Here is a 22,208-nt window from a genome sequence, read left to right as displayed (position 1 = left end):
TGCCCCTCCCTTCCCCTCCCATAACCTCATCCCCCTGCCGTCCCCTTCCTCTCCCTCTGCCTCCAAGTCTCCCTGCTCGCCTGCCTGCTCCTATCTTCCTCTTCCATATTGGGGCTCCCTTTCTCCTTATTGACCCCTCTGCCCCCCCAGCCTTCACCCCGTGCCCCCCCCACCCGTTCTCTCCATGTCAGCTTCACTGCTTGGATTTAGGGCTCACTGCATGGTCCTCAATCACTTGCTGACATAGTGATCACAGGACTAAACTGTCAGGAGCACTTACTATGGACAAGGCAATTCCCGTACTGGGTCATCCTCTCAGTAGCCCTGTGACGTGCTCTTACGGTCCCCATTTTACAGATGAGGTCAGTCGGGCGTAGACAAGTTAAAGAACGTGCTGAGGGGCTCACCGGTGATGCGCACCAGGACTTGGATGCAAACCTGACCGGGGAGCCTGTGTCTTGACCACGGGAGTCAACGCAGGCCCTGGGAGACCGTTCTCACTCTCTCTCCCCTTGAGCTTGAGACCCCTCGTTCTTTAAAGGCTATTTATGTATTTTAGGGCAGCCCAGGTGGCTCAGGGGTTTAGCACTGCCTTCGGCCCAGGATGTGATCCTGGGGTCCTGGGATTGAGTCCCACATCCAGCTCCCCACAGGGAGCCTGTTTCTCCCTCTGCCCGTGTCTCTGCCTCTCTCTGTATCTTTCATGAATAAATAAATAAAATCTTAAAAAAAAATAAAGTCTATTTATGTGTTTTGGAGAAAAAAGAGAGGGGGAGGGGCCGAGGGGGTTGAAGAGACTCTCAAGCAGACTCCCTGCTGAGCGTGGAGCCCAGTGTGGGCCTCGATCCTGGGATCCTGAGGTCGCGACCTGAGCCGACATCTAGACGCCTAACCGACTGAGCCACCAGGCCCCCACGAGAGCTTGTTTTTCTTTTCTTTTCTTTTCTTTTCTTTTCTTTTCTTTTCTTTTCTTTTCTTTTCTTTTCTTTCTTTCTTTTCTTTTCTTTTCTTTTCTTTTCCTCTTTTTTCTTTTCCTCTTTTCTTTTTTTAAAAGATTTTATTTATTTATTTGACACAGAGAAGGGGAGAGAGGGAGGGAGAGAGCGTGAGCGAGCGAGCACAAGCAGGGGGAGCAGCAGGCGTCGGAGGGAGAAGCCTGCTCCCGGCTGAGCAGGGACGTTCTTTGAGCAGCACCTTGGAAGCTCGGGCTTCCTCGGCCCCTTCCCCTTTCTGTGCACGAGGCCAGATCTAACGTAACCTCAGGTGCTTATTCCAGGTGGCAGTGCTGGGGACAGCCCATGTCACCTCAGGTCATCACCATAATAACTGCAAGGTAGCCTGTCCTCTCATCCGCATTTCGCACTGGAGGAAACTGAGGCACGGGGAAGTGAGTAACGTGCCCACAGTCACACAGTCGTGAGTGGCGAGGCCGGACTTGAGCCCAGGCCTTTGGCTCTCGAGACCCCACCCCCTAAGCCAGGACCCTGCCCCACCGGGCCCTGGGGAGGCAGCCGTCGGTCCCCCCACTGTTGCTGGCCCAGCCGCTCTGCGAGGATCCCCCGTGCCCGGGCCGCAGCCTGTCTCCGTGGGCACTGCCCCCTGCCAGCAGCGGCGCGGCCCTAATGGGTGCCGGAGGGGATTTATTGGCTGCTGCCCCCAGGGAGCAGGGACAAGTGTTTTCCTCTCCAGCCCTGCTGGGCCGCCTCCGGGCCTGACAGCAACCTCGTTCCGGCCCATCGCGGCAGCTGATTTACCTCGGTGGCCGGGGATTTAGCTGCTGTCCTGGCTCCTACTATAAATCCCCGGCAAGTAACCGAGCTCTGCATCACCGCGGCCGACAGGGAGCGAGTGGGAGCAGATGGCCGCGGCCGCGGTGCAGGGGGCGGTGCAGGGGGCACGCACGGCGGGCGGCCACAAGGCCCCTGGGGCTCCCCACCTGTCGAGGACCGGACTGCGATCGCCGCTGCCCCACCTGACGCCTGTTGGCCTGGCACCGTGGGAGCAGGAGAGCTGGCTGCCGTCTCGGGCGACTAGGCCGCAAAGGGTTGGGCGAGGCTCGGCGCCCTGGGACCCTGTTTGGTGCATATGGGACGGAGGCTCTGCCCCAGTGGGAGCGCGGCTCCGAGGAACAGGCGGTGGCAAGACCTCCCCAGTGGGAAGCGGGACGACCCCAGGCTGTAGGTGACCTGAGTGGCGGCTACGGAGGCCTCCGCCAGACGGGCTTGAGTTAGGCTGCGTGAACCCCGAAGGGTAGAGGTGCTTCCCACAAGTGAAGGAGGGCGGGTGTGGTGGCCGTGGGCGGGCCCCCCAGCCGGTGCTCCCTGGGGCGGACTGGGGAGCACCCTGTGGAAGCTCGGCGTCCACGCTGCAGGCGGCTGGGGGGGCTGGGGGGGCTGGGGGGCCGTCCCTCTGTCAGAGCCCCTTTCTCCCCTGGCTTCCTTGTGACCCCTCTTTCTCTGGGTCCCCCAACGTCTTCTCCCTGCGGCCCCTGCCCGGTGCCCCTGCTCCTTCCCACTCGCCTTGTCTTTCCCGGGGTGCCCTCTCTGTACCCAGAAAGCACTTCTCCCACTTGGCTGACCGGCCAGCGGCTCGGGGCTCTGGTCCCACTCCCCGGACCTCCCTGAGCCTGGAGCCTGCCCCGGTGTCCGTGCCATTTTGTTCTCCTGCTGCTCATCCATCTTCGCTGTCCCCCGCCCGCCCCCCGCCCCGCTGCCTCCGCCTGGGAGATTACAGACACTGAATCAGCAGCCAGCTCCCGCGTTCTGCTGACGGGGGACTTTCTGCCTCTGAGGGCTCCTTGGTGGGATCAGGGCCCCTCCTGGAGCCCGGGGACTTGGGGTGAGGGGAGGAAGGCTGCGCAGGACGCTGGGTGGAGAGGGAGGGGTGTGGGCAGAATGTAGGGGAGATGGGGGGACGGGGGAAAGGGGCACAGCCTGTGTGCAGAAGACAGGAAGGATGAAAACCCAGCGAGGGGGTGGGAGGGAAGCGGAGGGGGGAGAGAGGGTGAAGGGGGCAGGTGGCGGGGTGAGCCCTGCCCACCAGCCCGCAGAGCAGGCCCGGCTGGCTGTCCCCACTCCCGGAGCGCCCGCCCGGCCGGGCCCCCTGGGATGGGGCTGCAGGGTGCAGGCGGGAGCCCACCGGCCCGGGTCCGGGGCTCCGCCTGGCGCCTCCCTCTCTCCCTCTCACGTGGTGGTTTGTACTTCATCTTGTTTGTGGGGCGGCTGGGCCTGCTCTCGGGGTTTAATGATCTGTGCCATTATTTATAGCTTTGCGCGCCGAGAAACACACTGAATTTATCGCTTGCTTCTATAAATAACCCTGGCAAACGGGTGCCCAGGGAGGAGGGCGGGAAGGGGAGGGAGAAGTGAAGAAAGGAGAGGTGGGGGGTAGGGCAGGCGAGGTCTCTGCGGAGCGTGTCCCCAAAATGGGATGACGTGCGTGCTCAAGGACAGCAGCGGCCGGCAGGACGGTCCGGGTGCGGGTGTGTGTCTGAGGGCGGGTCGCCAGGCACAGGCCAGGGGCGCCCCGGGGGTGAGGAGGGTGATTTCGGGGGGCGGGGTGTGCGCCTGGTACCATGTTGGCGGCAGTGAGGCTGCGAGGCCGAGGAGCGGCTGCTGTCTGGCCGGGCTCAGGCCCCTTGCTCCGTGGCTGAGGCCGCGTTTCCCACGGAGGCCTCGGGAGCAGGCTGTGTGCACGTGTCCGTGGCAGGCTGGGCCGGCGGTGTCCTGTGGGGCACCAGGGCCACCTGCTCCGAGACCCAGAGGTCCGGGGCCTTGGGGCCTGGTGGCTGCAGAGGTGGGGGGCGCGGTGAGGCTGGGGGCGAAGCCGGGTGCCTGCGGCTCACCGCGGCGCCTCCAGGACAAGGAGCGGCTCTGGGGACGAGGGCGCGGGCGCTGGCACCGCTCCTGCTCCTGCTCCTGCCCCGCGCCTGCGCTCCTTCTGCTCGCAGCCGTTAGCTGGGGAGGCGCTCCGCATCTCTAATGAGGACATTTGCATATATAACGAAGGCCCTTCACAGGTGTTGGAGAAGCTGCCCCTCCTCTCTTTTCCCTTTCTTCTCTCCTGCCAGCTGCCACCCTGACCTGGGGTTCTAGGGGTGCCGGGGAGGGGGGCTCCTGCCACTCAGCTGGGAGAGGAGCGGCGGGGTCCCAGGCGCAGGCCAGTCGTGGGGTTCCCCCCAGCAGAAGCCGCCAAGGCGAGCGCCCACTGTGGGTGTGCTCGGTCCCAGCTGCGTGGGTGCACGCGTGAAGCCTCCCGCACTGCAGGAAGGTCGAGGTCCGCGTGCCGGCTCCGCCAAGTGTGCTGCAGCCTGTGGGGACGGCCCAGGAGGGCCCAAGCATGCAGAGCACGTCCCGGGCTGCCCCCCACGCGCCCTGCGCCAGGCTGCCAGCACGCGCTCCTTCACATCCACAGCCTGGCACCGAGGCAGGCAATTAGGGAAGATGCACCTGCACCAACACTTGTTCCGCCCAAACGCGGCCCCCTCCCCCGTCCCTCCTCCCTCCCTCACCCCTTCCAACCCTAACCTTCCAGGGTGATTCTCAGGGGGCCGCCCGCGCTTATCCAGGCCACCAGGCCACGCCACTGCCTCCCCGAGACCTACCAAGCCCACACGAGGCCATCCTCCCGTACACAGACTGCGTTAGCTAGCAGGGGCGTCTCCTGGGGGCCCAAGTCCCCGCAAGGTCACTCTCGGGCTATCCCCTCCAGCCCTCCGCTGGCCCAGCAGCCGAAGCGCCCGCGCCCCCCGCCGTTGGTCCTGCCCAGCCACGTGACCCTCCCCTCCCTGGCAGCTGCCCGGATGATGGATGCGCTGCCAGGCCGTACCTGTTGGGGGACAGGGACCGCACAGCTCCTAATTACCTCCTTCTCCAGCTGGGGTTGGGGGCTGGGCGCCTCCACGGCTCCCCTCTCAATCCACTGGGGCCAAGGCTGGCGTCCCGAGCTAGAGCCTGGCCTGAACGGCTCTGGGGTGATGGGGTGCTGGGCCCTAGCCTGGGGTTTGGGCTGGAGCAGGGGGTGCCGCTTCCGGAAGGCTGATGGGGGGAAGGAAAGCACACTCTCGGTGACCTGGGAGGCTGCGATGGGACTTTGAATAAATGACCCTTCTCCAAGCCCTTCACACCGAGGGCGAGATTCGGGTTAAATGTGGAGGAGAACTTCCCGACTGTCTGGGATAAGATGCAGTCGAGCAAGAGACCGGAAGGCAGAAGTAGAGGCTTGGAAGCCTTCTCAGAAGGCAGGCAACTGAGACCAGCCTTTTCCGGCCTGCGGGAGGCTCTCGGGGGGTCAGTGCAGAAGTAGGCCGCGTGACAGTGGTGTGGCTTGAGGAGAACGTGGAGAGGTTCTTGCAGCGGGGGTGGGGGTGGGTGACCCTGAAGTGGAAGCTCAAAGAGGTGGGCTCAGATCAACCAGCACGGGGTGGGGGGGGGGCGAGATGTCTGGGCTTGCTTGGGGACGGATGGGGAAGACCTGGGGATCCTACGAATGGCGGAGCTCCTCCAGCCTTCTCCAGTGGGCACCAAGACGTAGGGGCAGCTGTGTGTCTTCCGCAACTCGCCAGGGCGGGGGGTGCCTGGAGATGGGCCAACAGACGGTCACAAATGGGTGGGGCCTCTACAAGATTTGTTCTGCCTCTGAGATCCCAGGAGTCCCCAAATTAGGATTCTCCGTAGGTTTTGAGAAGGGAAGCCAACGGGGCACCTGGCTGGCCCAGTCAGTAGAGCGTGCGACCTCTGATCGTGGAGTCACGAGTTTGAGCCCCACGTCGGGTGTAGAGATTACTTACAAATAAATAAACAGGGGCACCTGGGGGGCTCGGCCAGTTAGGCATCTGACTCTTGGTTTCAGCTCGGATCATCTCTGGGTGGTGAGATGGCCCCGCGTGGGGCTCCACGCTCCGTGCAGAGTCTGCTCGAGACCCTGGGTCTCCGTCTCCCTCGGCCCTCCCCTCGCTCACCGTCTCTCTCTTTCCCTCTCAAATCAGTAAGTAAATAAACCTTTAAAAACAAGAGAGCAATGCCTTAAAAAAAAAAAAGAATAAAATTTTAAAAATGAGTAAGAGAAGGGAAGCCAGGGAAGGTGGGCTGATTGCTGGTGGCTGCGGGCCCCTCCTCCGGGGGCAGCGGACGTGACGGCCTGGCGGTGATGATTGCTCGTCACTCTTCTGTGGGTCACAGAAATGACAGCCCCAGCGGGATTCATTAATCACAGTCCCCCCATCTTTGAGGTCCTCTTGGTTGAGGGAAGGGAGGTGGCCTGAGCTCCTTGGCTCCCAGGTGCCAAAGGAGGACAAGATTAACATTTTCCCTGTAAGGCAGGTGTCTCCCTTATGTCAGTCAGGGCCTGTAGTGAGCGGGAAGGCAAGGGGCATGTGGGCTCCCAATGCCCCCCGGGGACCCCTCTTCCCAATGGTCCCCCATCTCTACTGTCCCTCTGCCTTCTCTGAGTTTCCGTGGGCCTCAGGCGGTTGGACTGTCCTCATCAGCGGTGCCCTCACACCTGTCCCCCGCCTGACTCTCACTGCCCTTCTGGGCCCATGGGCTGCTGGATGGTCAGCCGTGGGTGCCCTTCACCACTGGCACGAGATCTGGGGGGACATGCCAGGCGAGGAGAGGCTCACTCTGCTCCTGCTTCAAGGAGAGCTTTCTTCATGTGCACGCGGGGGTGCAACGCTCCGGCCCATTCAGGGCAGTTAGAAGAGGGAGACAGAGGGGCGGGGAGCTGGTGATCCATCATCTCCCCCCGAGCAGCCCAGGGTGGTTTTGTGGAACCAGACTTTCCTGATCTTAGCATCGCACTTAGGCGTCTGTGGGGGCATGTCTGTGCACGTGTGCACCCTCACCCCGTGCAACATGGGCACGCCCCTGCAGACCACACCCCGAACTCACGGTGAGGCTCTTGGTGTCGGAGGCTCTTCTTTCTTTCTTTCTTTCTTTCTTTCTTTCTTTCTTTCTTTCTTTCTTTCTTTCTTTCTTTCTTTCTTTCTTTTCTTTCTTTCTTTCTCTTTTCTTTCTTCTTTCTTTCTTCTTTCTAAGATTCACTTGTCTATTTAAAATTGAGAGAGACACACACACATAGCGTGATTGGGGTGGAGGGGCGGAGGGAGAAACAGACCCCATGCTGAGCAGGAGCCCGACATGGGGCTCGACCCAGATCATGACCTGAGCTGAAGGCAGACGCCCAACCACCTGAGCCCCCCAGGCGCCCCTGTCTCAGGCTTTCTTTCAGGCGGTCTTCCCCAGAAACTGTCTCTAAGGTAAATCTCCAAATAAACCTCTTTGCGTGGGTTCCCCTCTGACCCCAGATGAAAACTTTTCATGACTCCTTGGTGCCCTCGGGGTGAGGCCCCGATCCCTAGCCTAGCATCCGAGGCCTTCTCTGATCTGGTGCTAACCTGACCTGCCAGCCTGGTCTCCCATAATCCTCCACCAGGAGTGTTTTCCTAAAAAAAAATCATATACACTTACATTTCTCTTCCCGTGTGGATCCCCAGGGCCGTGCCGTCTTCCATCCACGGCTCTAGTGGGTGAGGCTCACCTCCTCGGGGAGACCTTTTTCACTGCCTCAGCTTTTTACCAACTTCTTCCTTAGCTTGGTTTTCGACATCTGAAGAAATCTGCCTCTAGGTTGGGATGAGAGGCTGCTCTGTCCCCACGTGTGAGCCTCTCGGAGCAGAGCCTGTATTTATTCATCCTTAGTTCCCCTCTGCCAACATGGTGCTTGGCATCGGGGTACGTAAGTGGCTGCGGACCTGGCTCTGGGGAACAGCATCCATCAGAATTGGATCACGTCCCTGCTCTTGCTCTTCTTGGCTGTTCACCCTCAAGCAAGCAGCTTAGCTGCGCCGCTCACGATTCCTTTACCTCCTGCAGCCTTAGTTTATCTACATGGAAAATAGAATTAACGCTGGGACGCCTGTCCTCATCCTCACCACCACAAACACACCGAATCTTAGAGTATGGGGCTCAACCCCCCCTAGACAGGGGCACGGGAGGCCCCTTCCAGCACAGAGGGGTGGGGGTGGGTGGGTAACAAGCTCAATGGTGGCAGTTACACTCGGGTGTCTGGAGGGTCCTTGCTCCCTGGGAGAAAGCAGCTTGGCGTCAGGTCCAGACAGACAGCGTGGATTTAGGCCACTTCCTTTACCTCCTGCACCCTTGGTTTATCTATACGGAGAGCAGAGTTAACGTCGCAGGCTGCTTTGGGCCATTGGAGAACCTGCAGCCGGTGGGAGCTTAATCCATGCCCGGTATGGGTAGGGGTGCAGTTATCTGGGGACCTGTGTCTGCGTCTCCTTCCCTTCTAGTCTGGGCTCTGCCCTGTTTCTTTTCTCCTTGATTATTGCCCTGGAGAACCTGCACCCACCTCTCCTCCAGTCGGCCTGAGTGGCTTGGCATCAGGCCTTGGTGGTGTCCCTGACCCGCGGCCGCTGGCAAGGTCTGGGCTGCGAAACACCTCCGTGAGCTTCTAGGGAGCTCCTCTGGCCGAGTCTCCTGCGCACATGCTGCTCTGCAGGAATCACGAGATTTCCCGCCGCCCCAGATTCCCATAGTCCCAATTCCCCTGCCTCCGGGACATCCGGCCCCCATCTGACCTCTGGGATCTCTCCCAGCCTAGGCCATGTCCCCCTTGCCTCATCGCCCTTCCCTGGGAATACTGAGGCTGGAGTTGTCCACAGAGGCCAGAAAAGTTCCTCAGAAGTATGAGGAAGGGGGAGGGGTCTTCAGTGAAGGGAGACCCCCTGTCCTATATTTCAGTCTCTGTCTCCTCTTTGCTTCCCATGACATCCTAGGGGAGGGTTGGAGGAAGGCCCCAGTGTGCACCCCTGAGCCCCTATGCCCCAGCCTGCCAAGGACCTTAAAGGCAAGAGAGGCCTCTTTTGTAGGGAGCTGAAGGGTACCCGGGCATGTTGAGGGGACCCCGGGTCTGGCTTCCCAGGCCCTCTGCGCTCCGAGATCTCCAAGGACCTTGGGGGCCTCCAGACTTGGGAGCAACTGCTGTTTATGGTGTGGGGGGTTTATTCCTACTCCTGCCTCTCAGCCCCGGGCTCTTGAGGGAAGCGGGGGATGGACTGTGGGAAAACTGATGGAGCGGAACCAAGCGTCGCTTTGGGAGGACGTGGGTCGGTGCCCCCCCCCCCCCCCCGCCCTTGGACAGCTGGGAGGATCCAATAAGATCTAGCACTTTCTCCTAGGAAAGAAGGGCCTTAGAAAACCAGCAGGGACATCAGAGGGGCAACTGAGGAGAGAAGAGGGGTCAGCAGTTTGGGGACTGGGGTGGGGGCTGGAGCTGCTGGAAGGCGGGGTAGAGAGCCAATAACAAAATGCCAATCAGGGGAGCCCGGCTGACTCTTGATTTGGGGGTTATGAGTCCGAGCCCTATGCTGGCTGCAGAGATTACTAAAAAATTAAAAAAAAAAAAAAGTGCCAGCCAGGACACAGAGAGATTGGTTTGGTCGTGAATGCCAGTGTCCTAGTATCTGGGTCACTGCGAGTAAGTGTGTGAAGGCCCTTGAGGCTGCGGCTGAGTCCCTACGTCCGTTTTCCTGCCTGGGACAGGCGTCTGCGGTGGGAGGCCCGGGGGCGGGGGGGGTGCCTGGGCAGAGCCACGCAGCACTTGCCCGACCTGGGGCTCTCCCGGGCTGGCGCTCTCTGGTGTTAGTTTCCCAGCCACTCTTGATCTGATTTAAAAAAAAATATATATATATATACACACACACAGGCACACGCACACGCACACGCACATGTATACACAGATTCACTCTCCGCTCTCCACAACCTCCCATGCTCTCTCCAACCTCTCTTCCTTCTAAATAGTCATATGTGAACTCTGACCCTGGGAATCCGCTTGGGGGGAGCATTTTGGGAAACATGATAGAGCCTCGTAAAGAACCCTGACAGCTTGCAAACAGCCTGCGCTAAATTGCCCCTTCAAGTCAAAATTAAAGCAAATGTCTGTTTTATGGCCGTGCGTTCTTGGGCTGCAGCTTTGGTGGGCGTGCGGAGGGTGGAGGCTCTCGGGGTGGTTTGGTCCTCCGCGGAGCCTTCTGCGTGGCCGCCTGCAGCCCTGCCCCTCCACCCCTCCTGTCCTCAGTCCTTCTCCGGGCCCCTCGGCCCCGGCTCCGGGGCGCTTGGGAGAGCTCTTGCTCTTTCCGGGGCACCAGCCGCCTAGAGGGCCCGTGGAGGAAGGCCTGAGATCATCCCGGCCCGGGCTGGGCCTGGGGTCTGGACGTCCGGCTCCCTGGTGGGCCTTGGGGTCGCGGCAGGCTCCAGCTCGCCCCTGGCCCCGCGCTCTCCCCACACTAGTCCACCTTCCTGCGTGGGGTTGAGTGAAGGTGCTGGGAAGAGAAGTTGTACGGCGCCGCCGCCGCTGCCGGAAACCGTCCTGGTCTTCTCTGATCCTTCACTGTACAAACGAAGCAACTGAGGCCCCGAAGGGAAGTGTTGGAGAAGACCCTTGAATTAGGTCAGAGGAAATCTGGCCTGGGCCTTGGTTTCCTCACCTGGACAAAGAAGTGCGTGATGATGACAGCGGCCGGTGGTTCTTGACCCCTGGATGTGCAGGTTGTCAGTGCTCCGCGCTCCCACGCGTCATCCCATTAAAGATTCAATCACTCGGGGCGCCTGGGGGGCTCGGCAGTTGAGCGGCTGCCTTCGGCTCAGGGCCGGTCCCGGGTCCTGGGATCGAGTCCCGCATCGGGCTCCCTGCTGGACCCTGCTTCTCTCTCTCTCTCTCTGTGTCTCTCATGAATAAATAAAATCTTAAAAAAAAATGTATTCCCATGAGAACACTCAGGTAAGGGAGGTTAAACGAGTTGGCTGAGGTCCTTTGGGGGCAACGGCAGACTCGGAAGCCTGGCAGGCCCCCTCCAGGCCCCGGCACCCGGTCAGTACTCGCGTGAGGACTGGATGCGGAGCAGTCAGCTGGGGAGTGGAGCCCAGCCCGTGACCCCTGGGCCGCTGCTCCGCTGCCCCGGGCTCCTGCTCAGCTGGGGGATGAGGCCTCGGGCTGTCCGGGGGCCGCTGGGGTCCCCTGTCCTCGGGGCTGGGAGCTCGATGCACAGCCCACACCCTGGATAAGGGGCCTTTGGGCCACCATGGGGCTTCTTGAAAGAGGCTTTGGAAGACCGAGAGGAGTTTCAGGTTCATTGTGAGGGACTCCGGGAAGTCAGAGGGGCCTTGCTCCGGGCAGCGTTTCGGGAAAGGCCGTCCCTGCCCCTGCCCCTGCCCCTGCCCCTCGGGAGATGGTGGGTGGGCAGCCATCCTGGCTCAGCTTGCAAAGCCGGGCGTGACGCCCCCTCCCCGGTACACCACGTCCCTTCTACCCTGGTTGTTCCAGCCTCTTCCAGAGGCTTCGCTGCTCGAACTGGATGTTGGATCTGGCTTCCTCCTCAGAAGACAATTTATGGCGACATGTCGGAGACTCTGTTTTAATGAAGTTGCAAAAGTAGGTTAATGGGCTGTGGGTGTTTTTCATTCCCTCCCCCCTGCCCCGTCTCCACCCCTGGGCAGATGAATGATGCCTCTCCCCGCACGATGCAGAGTCGGGCTGAGGATCTCAGGCCCCGACTCCTGTGCTCACACATCCCTTCCGTGGCCCCCGCTGGAGCCGCAGCACGCTCCTCCCCGCAGCCGGCATCGCGCCCCGCACGGCCAGCCCCAAGCCCTCCTGCTGCAGCCGTGGCCTGGAGATGCTCCGAAGCCTGCCCACAGGGGAGAGCTGGGCACACCTGACAGGCAGGAGCCGCAGGGCGAGGGCTGGGCCGGCTGTGGGACTCTGGGGAAGAAGGAAGCAAGAATTACGCTCGGCTAACGGGTTTCCTTCGGGTCAGAGAGGCCTGGAGGTAGGAGCTTGGCTCCGTGGACCTGGAGAACTGTGCACGCTGACGCTGATATTCTGGGGGAGGAACCGAGCTCCCGAGAGCCTCTCCTGTTGCTATTCCCGCCTCTCCCCAGAGCCTCATCCCCGGGTCTCCCTGGGCCGGGCCTGGTACTGGGCTCCCCTCGCAAATGTTTGCCGAGTGAATAACGGACACGAGAGTGAGTGAGCCTCGGTCTCTGGGGCCAGAGCTCACCTGTGTTCTTGCTCCCCTGAAACAGCCCTGCCGCTTGGGGCTCTTCCCTTCCCACCTGTCTGTCCAGTGCTCGCCCCAGACTGCTCTCTTTGGGGAAGTTTTCCATGACTAAACTGCTAGAATAAATCTCCATTTATTTGTCTGGGTCTGGGATGAGGGTCTGTCATCCTGGAAAACACAGGTCTCCAAAGAGAAGGTTCTTTTCCCTCCAGACTCTCCCCTGCCTAAGCGACCCCTGGGCAGGGCTCTCGGGGTGGTGTTGGGCCCTGAGCCCCTTGTTCTTGAGGGCACACGCCCAGGGACCACCGAGCTGCACGGGCCCCTCTCTCTGGCCCTTCCTCCTGCAGAAAGCCACGGGCGTGCGTAGTCTCTGGCCTGCAGTCCCTCCCGAGGAGCGAGGACCCTTCCCACTCCCAGCCCCTTGCTGTCCACAAATGGGGTTTAGGGAGTGGGTTCGGGAACACCAAAATGGGGTGGAGCAGGCCTTGCTGCCTTGCAATGAATGTCAGATCATCGCCCTCAACGGGGCTCCCCGCAGGAGCATCTGAGCCTTCACTACCCCCCCTCCGGCCCCCTCCCCTTCCCTCTTTCTTCCCTGACACAGACAGGACATGTTTCTGGAAGGCTCCGAGGACCTCTCTGGACCTTGCTGCGCCCTCAGTTCTGCTGCGGCCGAGGGCGAGGCGGGTGCGCAGCGCTGGATGTAGGTTGGGGGAGCTCAGGGGTATCAGCCAGGGTCTGCTAGAGGGACCCAGCTGTGTGCCACCTCGTCACCACGTCCGAGGAGCTGGAGGTTAGATGGTGGGAGGCCCGGCCTGAACCGCTGGGGTCCAGCTTTACTCCGCGATGAGGATGTGACCTCCACTTGGTTGGAGCCGAGGGCCTCGGTCGCGTGAGATGCTGGGGAGGGGCCTGGGCGCCAGGGAAGCCCGGAAGCCATGGTTGTTTATGGCTGGTGAGGGAATCCTAGGGCTTGTAGGGGACGGGAATGCTGGGCTCCAGGGCCGTGGGAGCCGGGTACCGCCTGTGGTCGCACACCCGCCAGGCAGCTGCGGTTGGGCCCAAGGGGCGAGGGCTGTGGGGTGCGGCTGTGGGAGCTCGGAGGGGGGGCTCCCAGGCCCGCTCCCCTGGTGCGTGAGACAGCAGGGCCACAGCTGGAGGGGCCGGTCAGAGCCGGGGAAACAGAGGAAAGCAGGGCCTAGGGCTTCCGTCGGGGGTGCCTCACGGAGGGGAGAGCGGGCGGCAGGGTTGGCAAAGGGGGGACGGCAGAGTGGGGCCCTCACAGGAGTGGCCGAGCGGCAGGGGTGCGGGCCAGGCTGAGGGCGGGGATGCGGGAGCCTCCGTGTGCAGCTGGCAGGTGTGTGACTCCAGGAGCCAGGCCTGGGGCAGGGCACACGCGCTTCCGCTGTCTTCTTTGTCTGATCTTGGGGGTAAGAACGTGGAGCGTTCTTGAGTTTTGCAGGAGCGTGTCCGCTGGGTGAGAGCACCGCTGGGGAGGGCACCCGATGTGGTGGCTTGGGGCCGCAGCCCCCCCGGGTGCGACGAGCGGCTCTGCGGGGCCAGGGGGCCTTGGACCCAGCTCTGCCCCAGCCCGGCGCCCGCGGCCTGTTTCCCCGCCTGCACCTGCGAGCTGAGGCCGTTGCCCTGGCCGGCCGCTCCGGCCCCTTCCCTCCATCTGTTACTTGCTTCATCCTTTCCAAAGTCATTATAAGAATCGGCTGAGACCGTGGATACGGAGAAGCTTTGCCAAAATCTGAAGCATCCTCTCAAGGTGAGGGGCCGAGAGGCCACCAGGGTGGCCGTGGGCCGCTGCCCAGCTGCGCACTGGGGCCCCTGCAAGGGGGACGAGGGGAGCAGGCTCAGGCTCAGCCACGCCGCCCCTGCCCCCTTCCCAACCCCACCCCAGGCTCTGGGGACCCGGCCCTGCTGGGGATGGGGTGGGGCTCCCGGGGGGCAGGGGCACTGGGGGTGGGAGCCTCCCTTCCAAGTGGCTCTGAGCTGCGGCACAGCAATTACGCAGGAGGATTTATGTCCTTTTGCCTTTAATCGGAAACTCCGTGTCAAGAAGAAAAATTTGCACTGTCCTCCGGCCCGGCTTCCTGCTTTATCATTATTATTGGAGGAAGGTTGATTTGGAAACTTAAAGAAAAGTGGGGTTGGGGGTGGGAGCCACCAGGGAAGGGGAGTCGTGGGGCAGATGGGTGCACTTCCTACTGCTGTCCTGGCTTGTCACTGGAGGGGGACACAGGGCAGGGCAGGGGCTGAAGGGCCTGGAGGGCAGGTGGGGAAAGACCAGAGAAGGACACTAGGGGAAAGGTGGGAGGAGGGGGCCCCCGGAGCTGGGGGGACACCCCGAGGGAGGGACAAGGTGCACAAGCAACCACAAGGTGCCAGCTGGGTGGAAGGGACTGGGAGAGGAGGAAAGCAGGGCTGCGGGTGGACGAAAGAGGTGGCCAGGTGCTGGGGGGACACTGCCCGGGAGGGGACAGTCAGGGGCTCTCAGGGAGATGCTGTGGGAGGGAGAGAGCGTGGAGTCCCCGCAGAGGTCACAGGGTCGGGTGAGAGGGTGGCTGAGGGGGTGGCCAGAAGCTTAGCCCGGGCTCAGGGCTCTGGCTGTCGGGGCTACACCTGCTGACCTGCCCCACGAAGGCCATCAGGGCCCTGGGCCACTGGGACCAGCATCTCCTGGTCTCCTGGGTGGAGGGCCCTGGCCTCCCACAAAGCCGCAGGCCTCCCCTTCCACTCTGGGAGCTGCTTCTCGGGACGATGGGGTGTGGTGACTGGGGATGTGCTGACGGACCCCCCTGGCTCTTGGGCCCGGCCGGGACTGCAACAGGAATGTCTGCAGGAGGGGCCCGCACTCCCGGAAGGGCGGACACAAGCCCCGTCCTGGTGTCCCCCAGCTCTTGGATGGAAGCCCCCCACCCCCCCGGCATCTTACCCATCACCCCAGCCCCCCGTGGCCAGGAGTTCACGTTCAGGTGTGGAGCCAGTCCTGGCCCCGGCGACCTGTGTGCACCCCTGTGAACCTCAGCTTTTGCGCCGGGACGTGGTGACAGCAGGACGTACGTGGCAGGGTGCCGTCGGGGTAAGGAGCCCAGCACGCAGCGTAGGGCTGCAGAGCACACCAGGCCCAGCTGGGGTAGCGTCCCACCGAGGCAGCCCCTCCTGCTTAGGAAGCCCTGACGAATGGGCGGTTCCCGCTTGCTCTTGGTGACACGGAGGAGGGGGCGTCACCGTCCTCACTGCAGTGGGAGCCGCGCCCAGGCCCTGAGTGACTTACCTCAAGCCCCGGGTACGTCCGGGGCAGCCGGGTGAGGGGGCCCCATCGCACTGCCCCAGGAGCTGGAAGACCTTGCCCTGGGCCTCCTTCCTCCCTGCACCCCCTGGAGGGTCCCGCACCCGGGGCCTGGGCCGAGCTCGGGTGCGGGCGGAGTGGCTCGGCCTCTGATCCTCCTGCAGCCCGGGCCGTGCCCACACTCCTGCACCTCCTCCTCAGCTCAACTAAGAGGTTTTATAGCCGTTTACGAGCAATTTCTGTCCATATATCACCGGAGATATATAGCCAGGCAAATATTAGGGACCCAAGCGGAGGTTTTAAGAGGCAAGTTTTACTGCTGCTGAAAGAAGGCGTGATGGACAGCCTGCGGAGACCCGCGTCCCTCCTGCCGGGCGGCCGGGCGGTGGCGGCAGGGACTGGGCTTCGGCCTGGAGGGCGGCCGCGGGATGTGAGCGTCCGGCACCAGGCGGCAGGAGGCGGCGACCCGGGCCGCCCGTTCCTCAGGGAGCCCCGCCGTGGACGTGGGGGGCCGTGTGCGAAGGGGCCTAAGGGTCCCAGCGGCCTGGCTTGGAGAGCACCCGCCGCGAACCCCCGCGGAGGGCCCCGGGCTGCGATGGGTTCCCCGCACAGAAACGGGAGCAGGTGCCAGGGGAGTCCTGCTCCGCACGGGCCGCGCCGCTCTGGGTGGAAGCCCTGGAGCACTGGGGTGAAGGAGGGGAGCCCGGGGGGGCGGAGGGGAGCCCCTGGGCGAGGCGCCCTTGACCCCCGCCCGCCTGGCCCTGCCCCTGCCCCTGCCCCTGCGGGCTGCGGTCCGGGTGCGCCCGGGGCCAGGGGACCTGCTTGGCGTGCGGCATATGGCGGGAAGATGTCCCGGGGAATCCTCACTCCTGATTTAAGCGGCTCCGACAGCTTTATGGCGCCTCCTCGAGTGAGCCCCCAGCGTTGGCCGTTTAACTTTTTAGCGTCGTTTAACGCTTAGGCTCCGGCGGACAGGCAGGCCCCTCGGCCCCAGAGGCAGCGGCACTAAATCAGGACACTCTGAGGCCCCGATAAATAATTTTTACAGGGCACGCAGCCCATAGATCACCAGTGGGGGTGGGGGGAGAGCGGCCGTGATATTTCAAACGATTGTCATATGTGGCTACCCCGAGCTCGGATCCGGGTCGTCCGCGTGGCAGCCGGCTTCTAACCACAGTCGGCTCCAGGGCCTCCGCGTGGGGCGCGGGAGGAGCGGCGGGGAGCCCGTGCCTGCAGGTGCCCCCCAGCCAGCGGCCCGGGAGCCACGCTCTGCGCAGCCTGCCCGTGGTCCATCCACGCCTCCTCTGGCACGGGGACGGCCGGAGGGCAGAGACGGGCAGGAACGACTGTCACTTGCAGGCTGCCCTCCTGGTTCCCGACAACGCCGAGCCTGAGGGCTCCGAGGGAACGGAGGGCTGGAGCGCCCCGGACCTGCAGGCAGATCCGTTCTTCACATGTGTAGGGAAAGGGGCGGGGCGGCAGGGAGACTGGAACAGAGGGGCAGGGAGGGACGGGGCACAGAGCGAAGGTGGAAAGGCACAGGAGCGAGCGCGCGAGACAGAGGCAGTGGAGGTGGGCGGCCACTACCCCGAGAGGACGCTCCACGACCAGGTCTTCTCCTGAGGCTGGCACCAAGCCCGAGCCACAGCGTGGGCCGTGGGTGTCCCCCGAGGGCCCCCAGCTGGCCCCGGGCCCGCCTTCTCTGCGCCAGCGCCATGCGGGCCCCGCTGGCCTTGTCTCCGTGCCCCTGCCCGCCCCCGCGTGGGTGAGACCCTGGGACCCGCGGGGACACGTAATCCATACGGGCTGGTTCATTCCCGTGTAAATCACGTCCGTGAGCTTCCTGAGAGCCTCCCATGGGCCAGCCGCTCCCCCGCCCGCCCGCAGGGCTCCCCGCCACCCGTCAATCGGGGCACCACCATCTCTGCGCCGCGCCCCTCCGGCTCCCCCGGCCCTCCACCGTCCGTCTGTCCCTCTGTGCGTCCCCTCTTCCCTCACTGGCAGCTCCGGGTCTCTGCTTCGTCCTGGGAAGGGTCTCGAGGTGTGGAGCCAGCTCCCCTCTGTGTCCGTGAAGACGGGGGTGTGGGGTGGGGGGTGGGGGAGGTGGGGGGCGGCTACCTCACCCTGCTCGGTGGCCTGGGGCCGGGCTCACTTGAGCACCTTCCGGGAAGGGAGGCCTCGGCCTGCTGGTGCCGCCTGCAGCACCGACCCCTCCTCGGGGAAGTTCCTTCTTGCGTCTGACTTGGCGTCTGAGAGCCGCGTACACCTGTCTGAACACAGGCAAAGGTAGACTGTGGGGCTCCGCACCCGCGTGGGAGTCCTCAGTGTTTGTGACGTGGGCCCCGGGGCCTTAGCGTGGGTGCAGAGAGCAAGGCGAGTGGGACGACCAGGCCGGCTGCTTGCGGGCCGCCACCCTAATCGCTCCCCCCGCGGACGGCCCTTCCCCTGTCATCCTGGAAGAAGGGACCTGCTGGTCTGAGCCCCTCGGGATAAAAGATGGGGGATAGTTCCCCTGTCCTATCTCTCCTTCTCCGTCCACAGCCCCAGTGGGAGTTGGGCCGGGTCTGTCTCTGGAGCAGACGGTTCGGGCCAGGCTCTCGTACGCCCGCAGGGGGATGACTGGAGGGGTTCAGGGAAGCAGAGGTCACAGGGAGGGATGAGGGCAGCGCGTGCGACAGCTGTGTCCCCGCGTAGATGCCACAGTAACGAGGAGCAGGAGGGGCGGAGGAGAAGAGGCGGGAAGCAGAGTCTCCACTGCCCTGAGCGCCCCGGAGCCCCCGCCGTCAGCCGCGCGAGAGACCCAGGTGGGCCTGTGGAGCGCCCGACCTCCCCACCGTGCCCCAGGCCAGGCCAGGCCACGTACAGAGCCCCCCCGCCCCGCATGAGCTCCCGTGGCCCATGATTTCCCAGCACCCCTTCCCCTTGTCACGTCCCCTCCGGGGACCACTGTGAGTGCATGGAACAGGTGGGGCTGTTCCAGCTGCCGTGCAGCTGTGAGGATGCCTGACCGTGCCCCTGCCACCCCCCAGCAGGACGGAGGCTCTGACACTAGTCCGAAAGCTGAGAAGGGTAGTGGGGGAGAGGGCCTGGAGGGGGCCGTGGGGAAGCTTACCGCTTGCCCCAGTTGTGCGAACATATGTGCGGGAGGGGAGGGGCTTGCAGGTGGCAAGGCCCAGCCTGAGAATGATGGAGTGTTTCTTAGTTCTCTGAGCTGGAGACATATGGGGCATATAAGACCAAGTGAAATGAGAAATTATTGCCTAAGACAGAGAGGATATAGGGAAATAAGGGAAAATTCAAGCCAGGGAGACCCAATGCCACCCACCCCCATCATGGTCATGACCTGACCTGTCTGTGCTTGGCTGCATCAAAGTCTGAGGCAGGGGGGCCTGAGAACCGGCCCGCACGGCCTCCAGGGGCAAAGCTGATCCCCCAAACGTGCATTTCCCTGATATTACCCAGAGCAAGGGGAGCCGGGAAGAGCGCTCAGTTTCTCCGGGTGGTTCAGCCCGCCTGGGCCGCTGGGGGACGCAGGGCTCCCACCCTCTCTTGCCTGCCCCGATCTCCTCTTCCTGCAAGGACGCCCCACGCCTCGTCTCTCCCGCACACTCCCCTCCCTCTAAAGTAGTCCCTGTACCCAAACTTGTGGCCCACGCGAGTCCTTTCGGAGCCACTTGTAGGCTGGTGCCTCCGTCCCGCAGGGCTTGGCGGTCCATCCTCACCACCCACGCGGCCAGCAGAGGCCGTGACCTCCACCATGATGCAGGCGGGGCTCCAAGGAGGCGCCGCTCCAGGGGCATCCCGATCTTTGAGGAAGGTGGCCGCCCTTCTGCTGATGGCAGAAGACAGAAGCATCTAGAAGGATGCCAAGGGGCCCCAGAGGGCCACTGAGTGTGACTGATGCACATTCCCCGGGGGAGGCCACCTCCTGTGACAGCGAGTGGCCGCAGCCGGACAGCGGGACGACCGTCTCCGGACTCCGCAGTCCGAGGAAAGATTTCCAGGTTTCAGTGAAGCTTCGGGGGGAGGGATGCTCTTGACCTTGTCGAGCCCTGAGGGAGCAGAGGGGTCTGTGCATCTGGAAGGGTTTACTTCGACCCTCGTAGGACTTGACCCCAGAGAGCGATGACCACTTCCTCTTTCCAGAGCCCTGACTCATCCACGCTCGCCCCTCCCGCCACCCCTCCCCCGCTCACAATTTCGTAGATGATTGTTCCTCAGCCAGAAATCTGGTTTTTGAACTCGCTCTCCCATTCTTTTCATGATCTGGGAATGAACCGTCTTGGGGAACCAAATTCACCTGCATCTTACGCAGCCCGAAGAACCGCGGGGCGGGGCCGCTTCTAGCCCGTGACACAGCAAACCTGCAAGGAGCCGGGAAGGCCCCTTATGGGATTGTCCGTCTTCTCTTCTTTGACCGTGAAGGGAAAGGATGTGATCCTGGGGGAAAGGGCAGGGCTGGTGGGAGCAGCGAGTGATGTCAGCCAGAGGAGCACCCCCGCCCGGCCGGCCCGCATCCAGACGTGCACATGATGGAAATGTCTTCGCAGCCAAGGGCCCCTCCCTCCCAAGGAGAAAATCCCACAAGTGGGGAACATCTGGATCAAACCACAGCCATGAAAGCGCAACATCAAACGAGGGTTTCCCAGCGACCCTCCCCACAGGCCCTGCTCCAAGAGAAATTGCAGATCTTCCTGCTTGAAGCTTTTAAGTGTCACAGAACCCCTGAGTTTGGGATCGCTCCTTATTCACCGGAGACAGATGTCCCTGAGTGAGCGTGGTTGGGTTTGATTACCCCCAGCGGGAGAGGGGGTGTGTGACCCGCTCCTGCCCGGGCGGGCGGGGGGCTGCCTGGGATTGAAAGCCGTGGTGAGGGGCTGGAGGCCTGGGAGAGACAGGGGACAGGTGGGCCGTTAAGACGTGCCTACATCAAAGGTCCCAGTAGGCGCCCTTCCCAGCACCGGCGCCTGCGGGGCAGGAAAGCGCTGGTTTCACCACATAACTCCACGCAGGGTGGATCTCAGTCTGAGAACTTGTGGGGAATGTGGAGGGGGAGGGAGGGTGCTCCCCAGAGGGGAGGAAAGGGCAAAGGAGGCTTCTCGTTTCCAAAACAGCCTGCCCAGGCCCAGGAAGGTGGGGCCAGAGGCTGCCTCCCTCCCACGGGCCCCTGTGGAGGCAGATCTGGGGGGGGGAGGGCTGCATTCTTCCAAGGTGGGGAGGACAGAGCGGCTGCAGCCGTGGGCACGTGGGCATGGGTCACAGATGGCGGGCGAGGGGGCGCAGGGCCGTCTCCCCTAAGGCCGCAGACCGTGCAATTCAAGCCAGCAGGGCCGTCCCTCGCTATTGCTCGGCGTCCTTCCAGGCCCAGGCGGGTGGACTGCGGGGCAGATGGGTTTGGGAGCCCCCCCCGGCCCCCCAGAGCGGGCATCCTGGATCGGGTCAGAGTGGTCTGCCTAGGGGATGGCTGGGACAGTGTGCTGGGACGCGGACACCCCCCGGCGACCTCGGTTTAAGCAGCCAGGGGGGTGAAGGTGACCTCCCTTCTGTTGGGAGGGGCAGGGGTTGCCGCCGCACCACCGGCTCAGCTCGCACTCACCCCCATTTCAGGACGGCTTCCCGCCTGCCTTCCTGCCCTTCCCCAGAGGGGTTGGCGGTGCCCCGTGGGGCCTGGGTACCTGGCCCCGGATCCTTCTCACGCTGCTGTGTAAAGATGCACTTGCAGCTTCCGGCCGCATCTACGCCGACCGGCTTGCCGGTGCGGACCTCCCACCCGGGCCTGGCACAGCGCCTGGCACGGCACGCAGCGAGGTTCCCCTGCCAGGGTCCCCTCCCCGGCGGCCAGTGTCATGGGGAAACGAAGGGTAGCCCACGGGGCCATCTCCGGGGTCCCTGGGGGCTCCTGCTCCCAGCTGCCCTCCTCTGGGAGACTCCTAGGAGGATCCTAGGTGGCAGCTTTTTCTCCCACCTCTGAAATTTATTGTCCATAAAGTTTACCTTCGTTGTCAGGTTTATTTTATCTTTTAAACTCTGGGATGGAGGGATCCCTGGGGGGCTCAGCGGTTGGGCCTTCGGCTCAGGGTGTGACCACGGGGTCCCGGGATCGAGTCCCACATCGGGCTCCCCGCATGGTCCCTGCTTCTCCCTCTGCCTGTGTCTCGGCCTCTCTCTCTGTGTCTCTCATGAAAAAAATAAATAAAATCTTAAAAAAAAAATCTGGGATGGATGTGTCACATTTTTTCCTTCATGGTCTTAGTCGCACACCTCCGGGTGTTCTCTGGCCTGTCCCCTCCCGCGGCCGTGGTGTCAAGGCAGGCTGGCTGTGGATCGGCCACCCCGCCCCAGGCTGCGTCCCATCCGGGGCTCTGATCTGACGGCTGAGCGTCTGTGAGCCGCGGAGTTGGGGATGTCCTGGCACGACGGGGGGAACAGGACACACGAGGGGGCCCCGGTGCCAGTGAGGAGCGGACCCAGGGCCCGAGGGCCTGCAGCCTGGGAGAAGGTGTGACGGGGGCTTTGCGGAGGGGACACACGTCAGGAGGGCATATTCAGAAAGACCCCGGGAGAGGAGAGAATGGAAGAGGCTGGAAGGGACAGAGCGAGGGCTCGGGCAGGGGGAAGGGGTGTCCAGAGGGACAGGCTAACGAGGAGGGGACGCTAAAGCCGCTTTGCCTGCAGCGGGGGCCCATGTGTGAGCCCCCAGGAGGGGCTGGGACGACTGTCCACATTCCTCTGCCCCTTGAGGATCTACCCACCCCTCCCTACCTGCTCCCGTCCCTCCCCAAACTCTAGGCCAGATGGGATCTGTGTCTCCCTGGGACTTCGAGGCCCGGCTCA

At 63.1% G+C, this 22,208-nt stretch overlaps 2 protein-coding genes across 2 annotated transcripts; both read right to left on the bottom strand.

Moving 5' to 3' along the window:
• Positions 1–1,069: 1,069 nt before the first annotated feature.
• Positions 1,070–14,730, bottom strand: LOC121479822 (translation initiation factor IF-2-like). Its single transcript, XM_041735619.1, has 8 exons — positions 14,713–14,730; positions 13,302–13,909; positions 13,098–13,203; positions 11,584–11,778; positions 5,704–5,733; positions 5,473–5,575; positions 4,864–5,036; positions 1,070–3,977 (listed from the first exon to the last, which is right to left on the bottom strand). The coding sequence occupies exons 1-8, from the start codon at positions 14,728–14,730 to the stop codon at positions 3,294–3,296; spliced, it is 1,917 nt and encodes a 638-aa protein (XP_041591553.1). The 3' UTR covers positions 1,070–3,293.
• A 961-nt stretch (positions 14,731–15,691) lies between these two features.
• On the bottom strand, positions 15,692–21,397 carry LOC121479734. The gene is made up of 3 exons (XM_041735518.1): positions 19,675–21,397; positions 18,833–19,426; positions 15,692–18,585 (listed from the first exon to the last, which is right to left on the bottom strand). Exons 2-3 carry the CDS (start codon positions 19,280–19,282, stop codon positions 18,019–18,021), a joined length of 1,017 nt encoding a protein of 338 aa, XP_041591452.1. The 5' UTR covers positions 19,283–19,426; positions 19,675–21,397; the 3' UTR covers positions 15,692–18,018.
• Positions 21,398–22,208: the final 811 nt, after the last annotated feature.

This window comes from Vulpes lagopus, chromosome 21, assembly GCF_018345385.1.
Source record: "Vulpes lagopus strain Blue_001 chromosome 21, ASM1834538v1, whole genome shotgun sequence".
NCBI classification, from domain to species: Eukaryota; Metazoa; Chordata; class Mammalia; order Carnivora; family Canidae; genus Vulpes; species Vulpes lagopus.
Note: the sequence above shows the minus strand (reverse complement) of the source record. Positions and strands in the feature narration are given on the sequence as shown.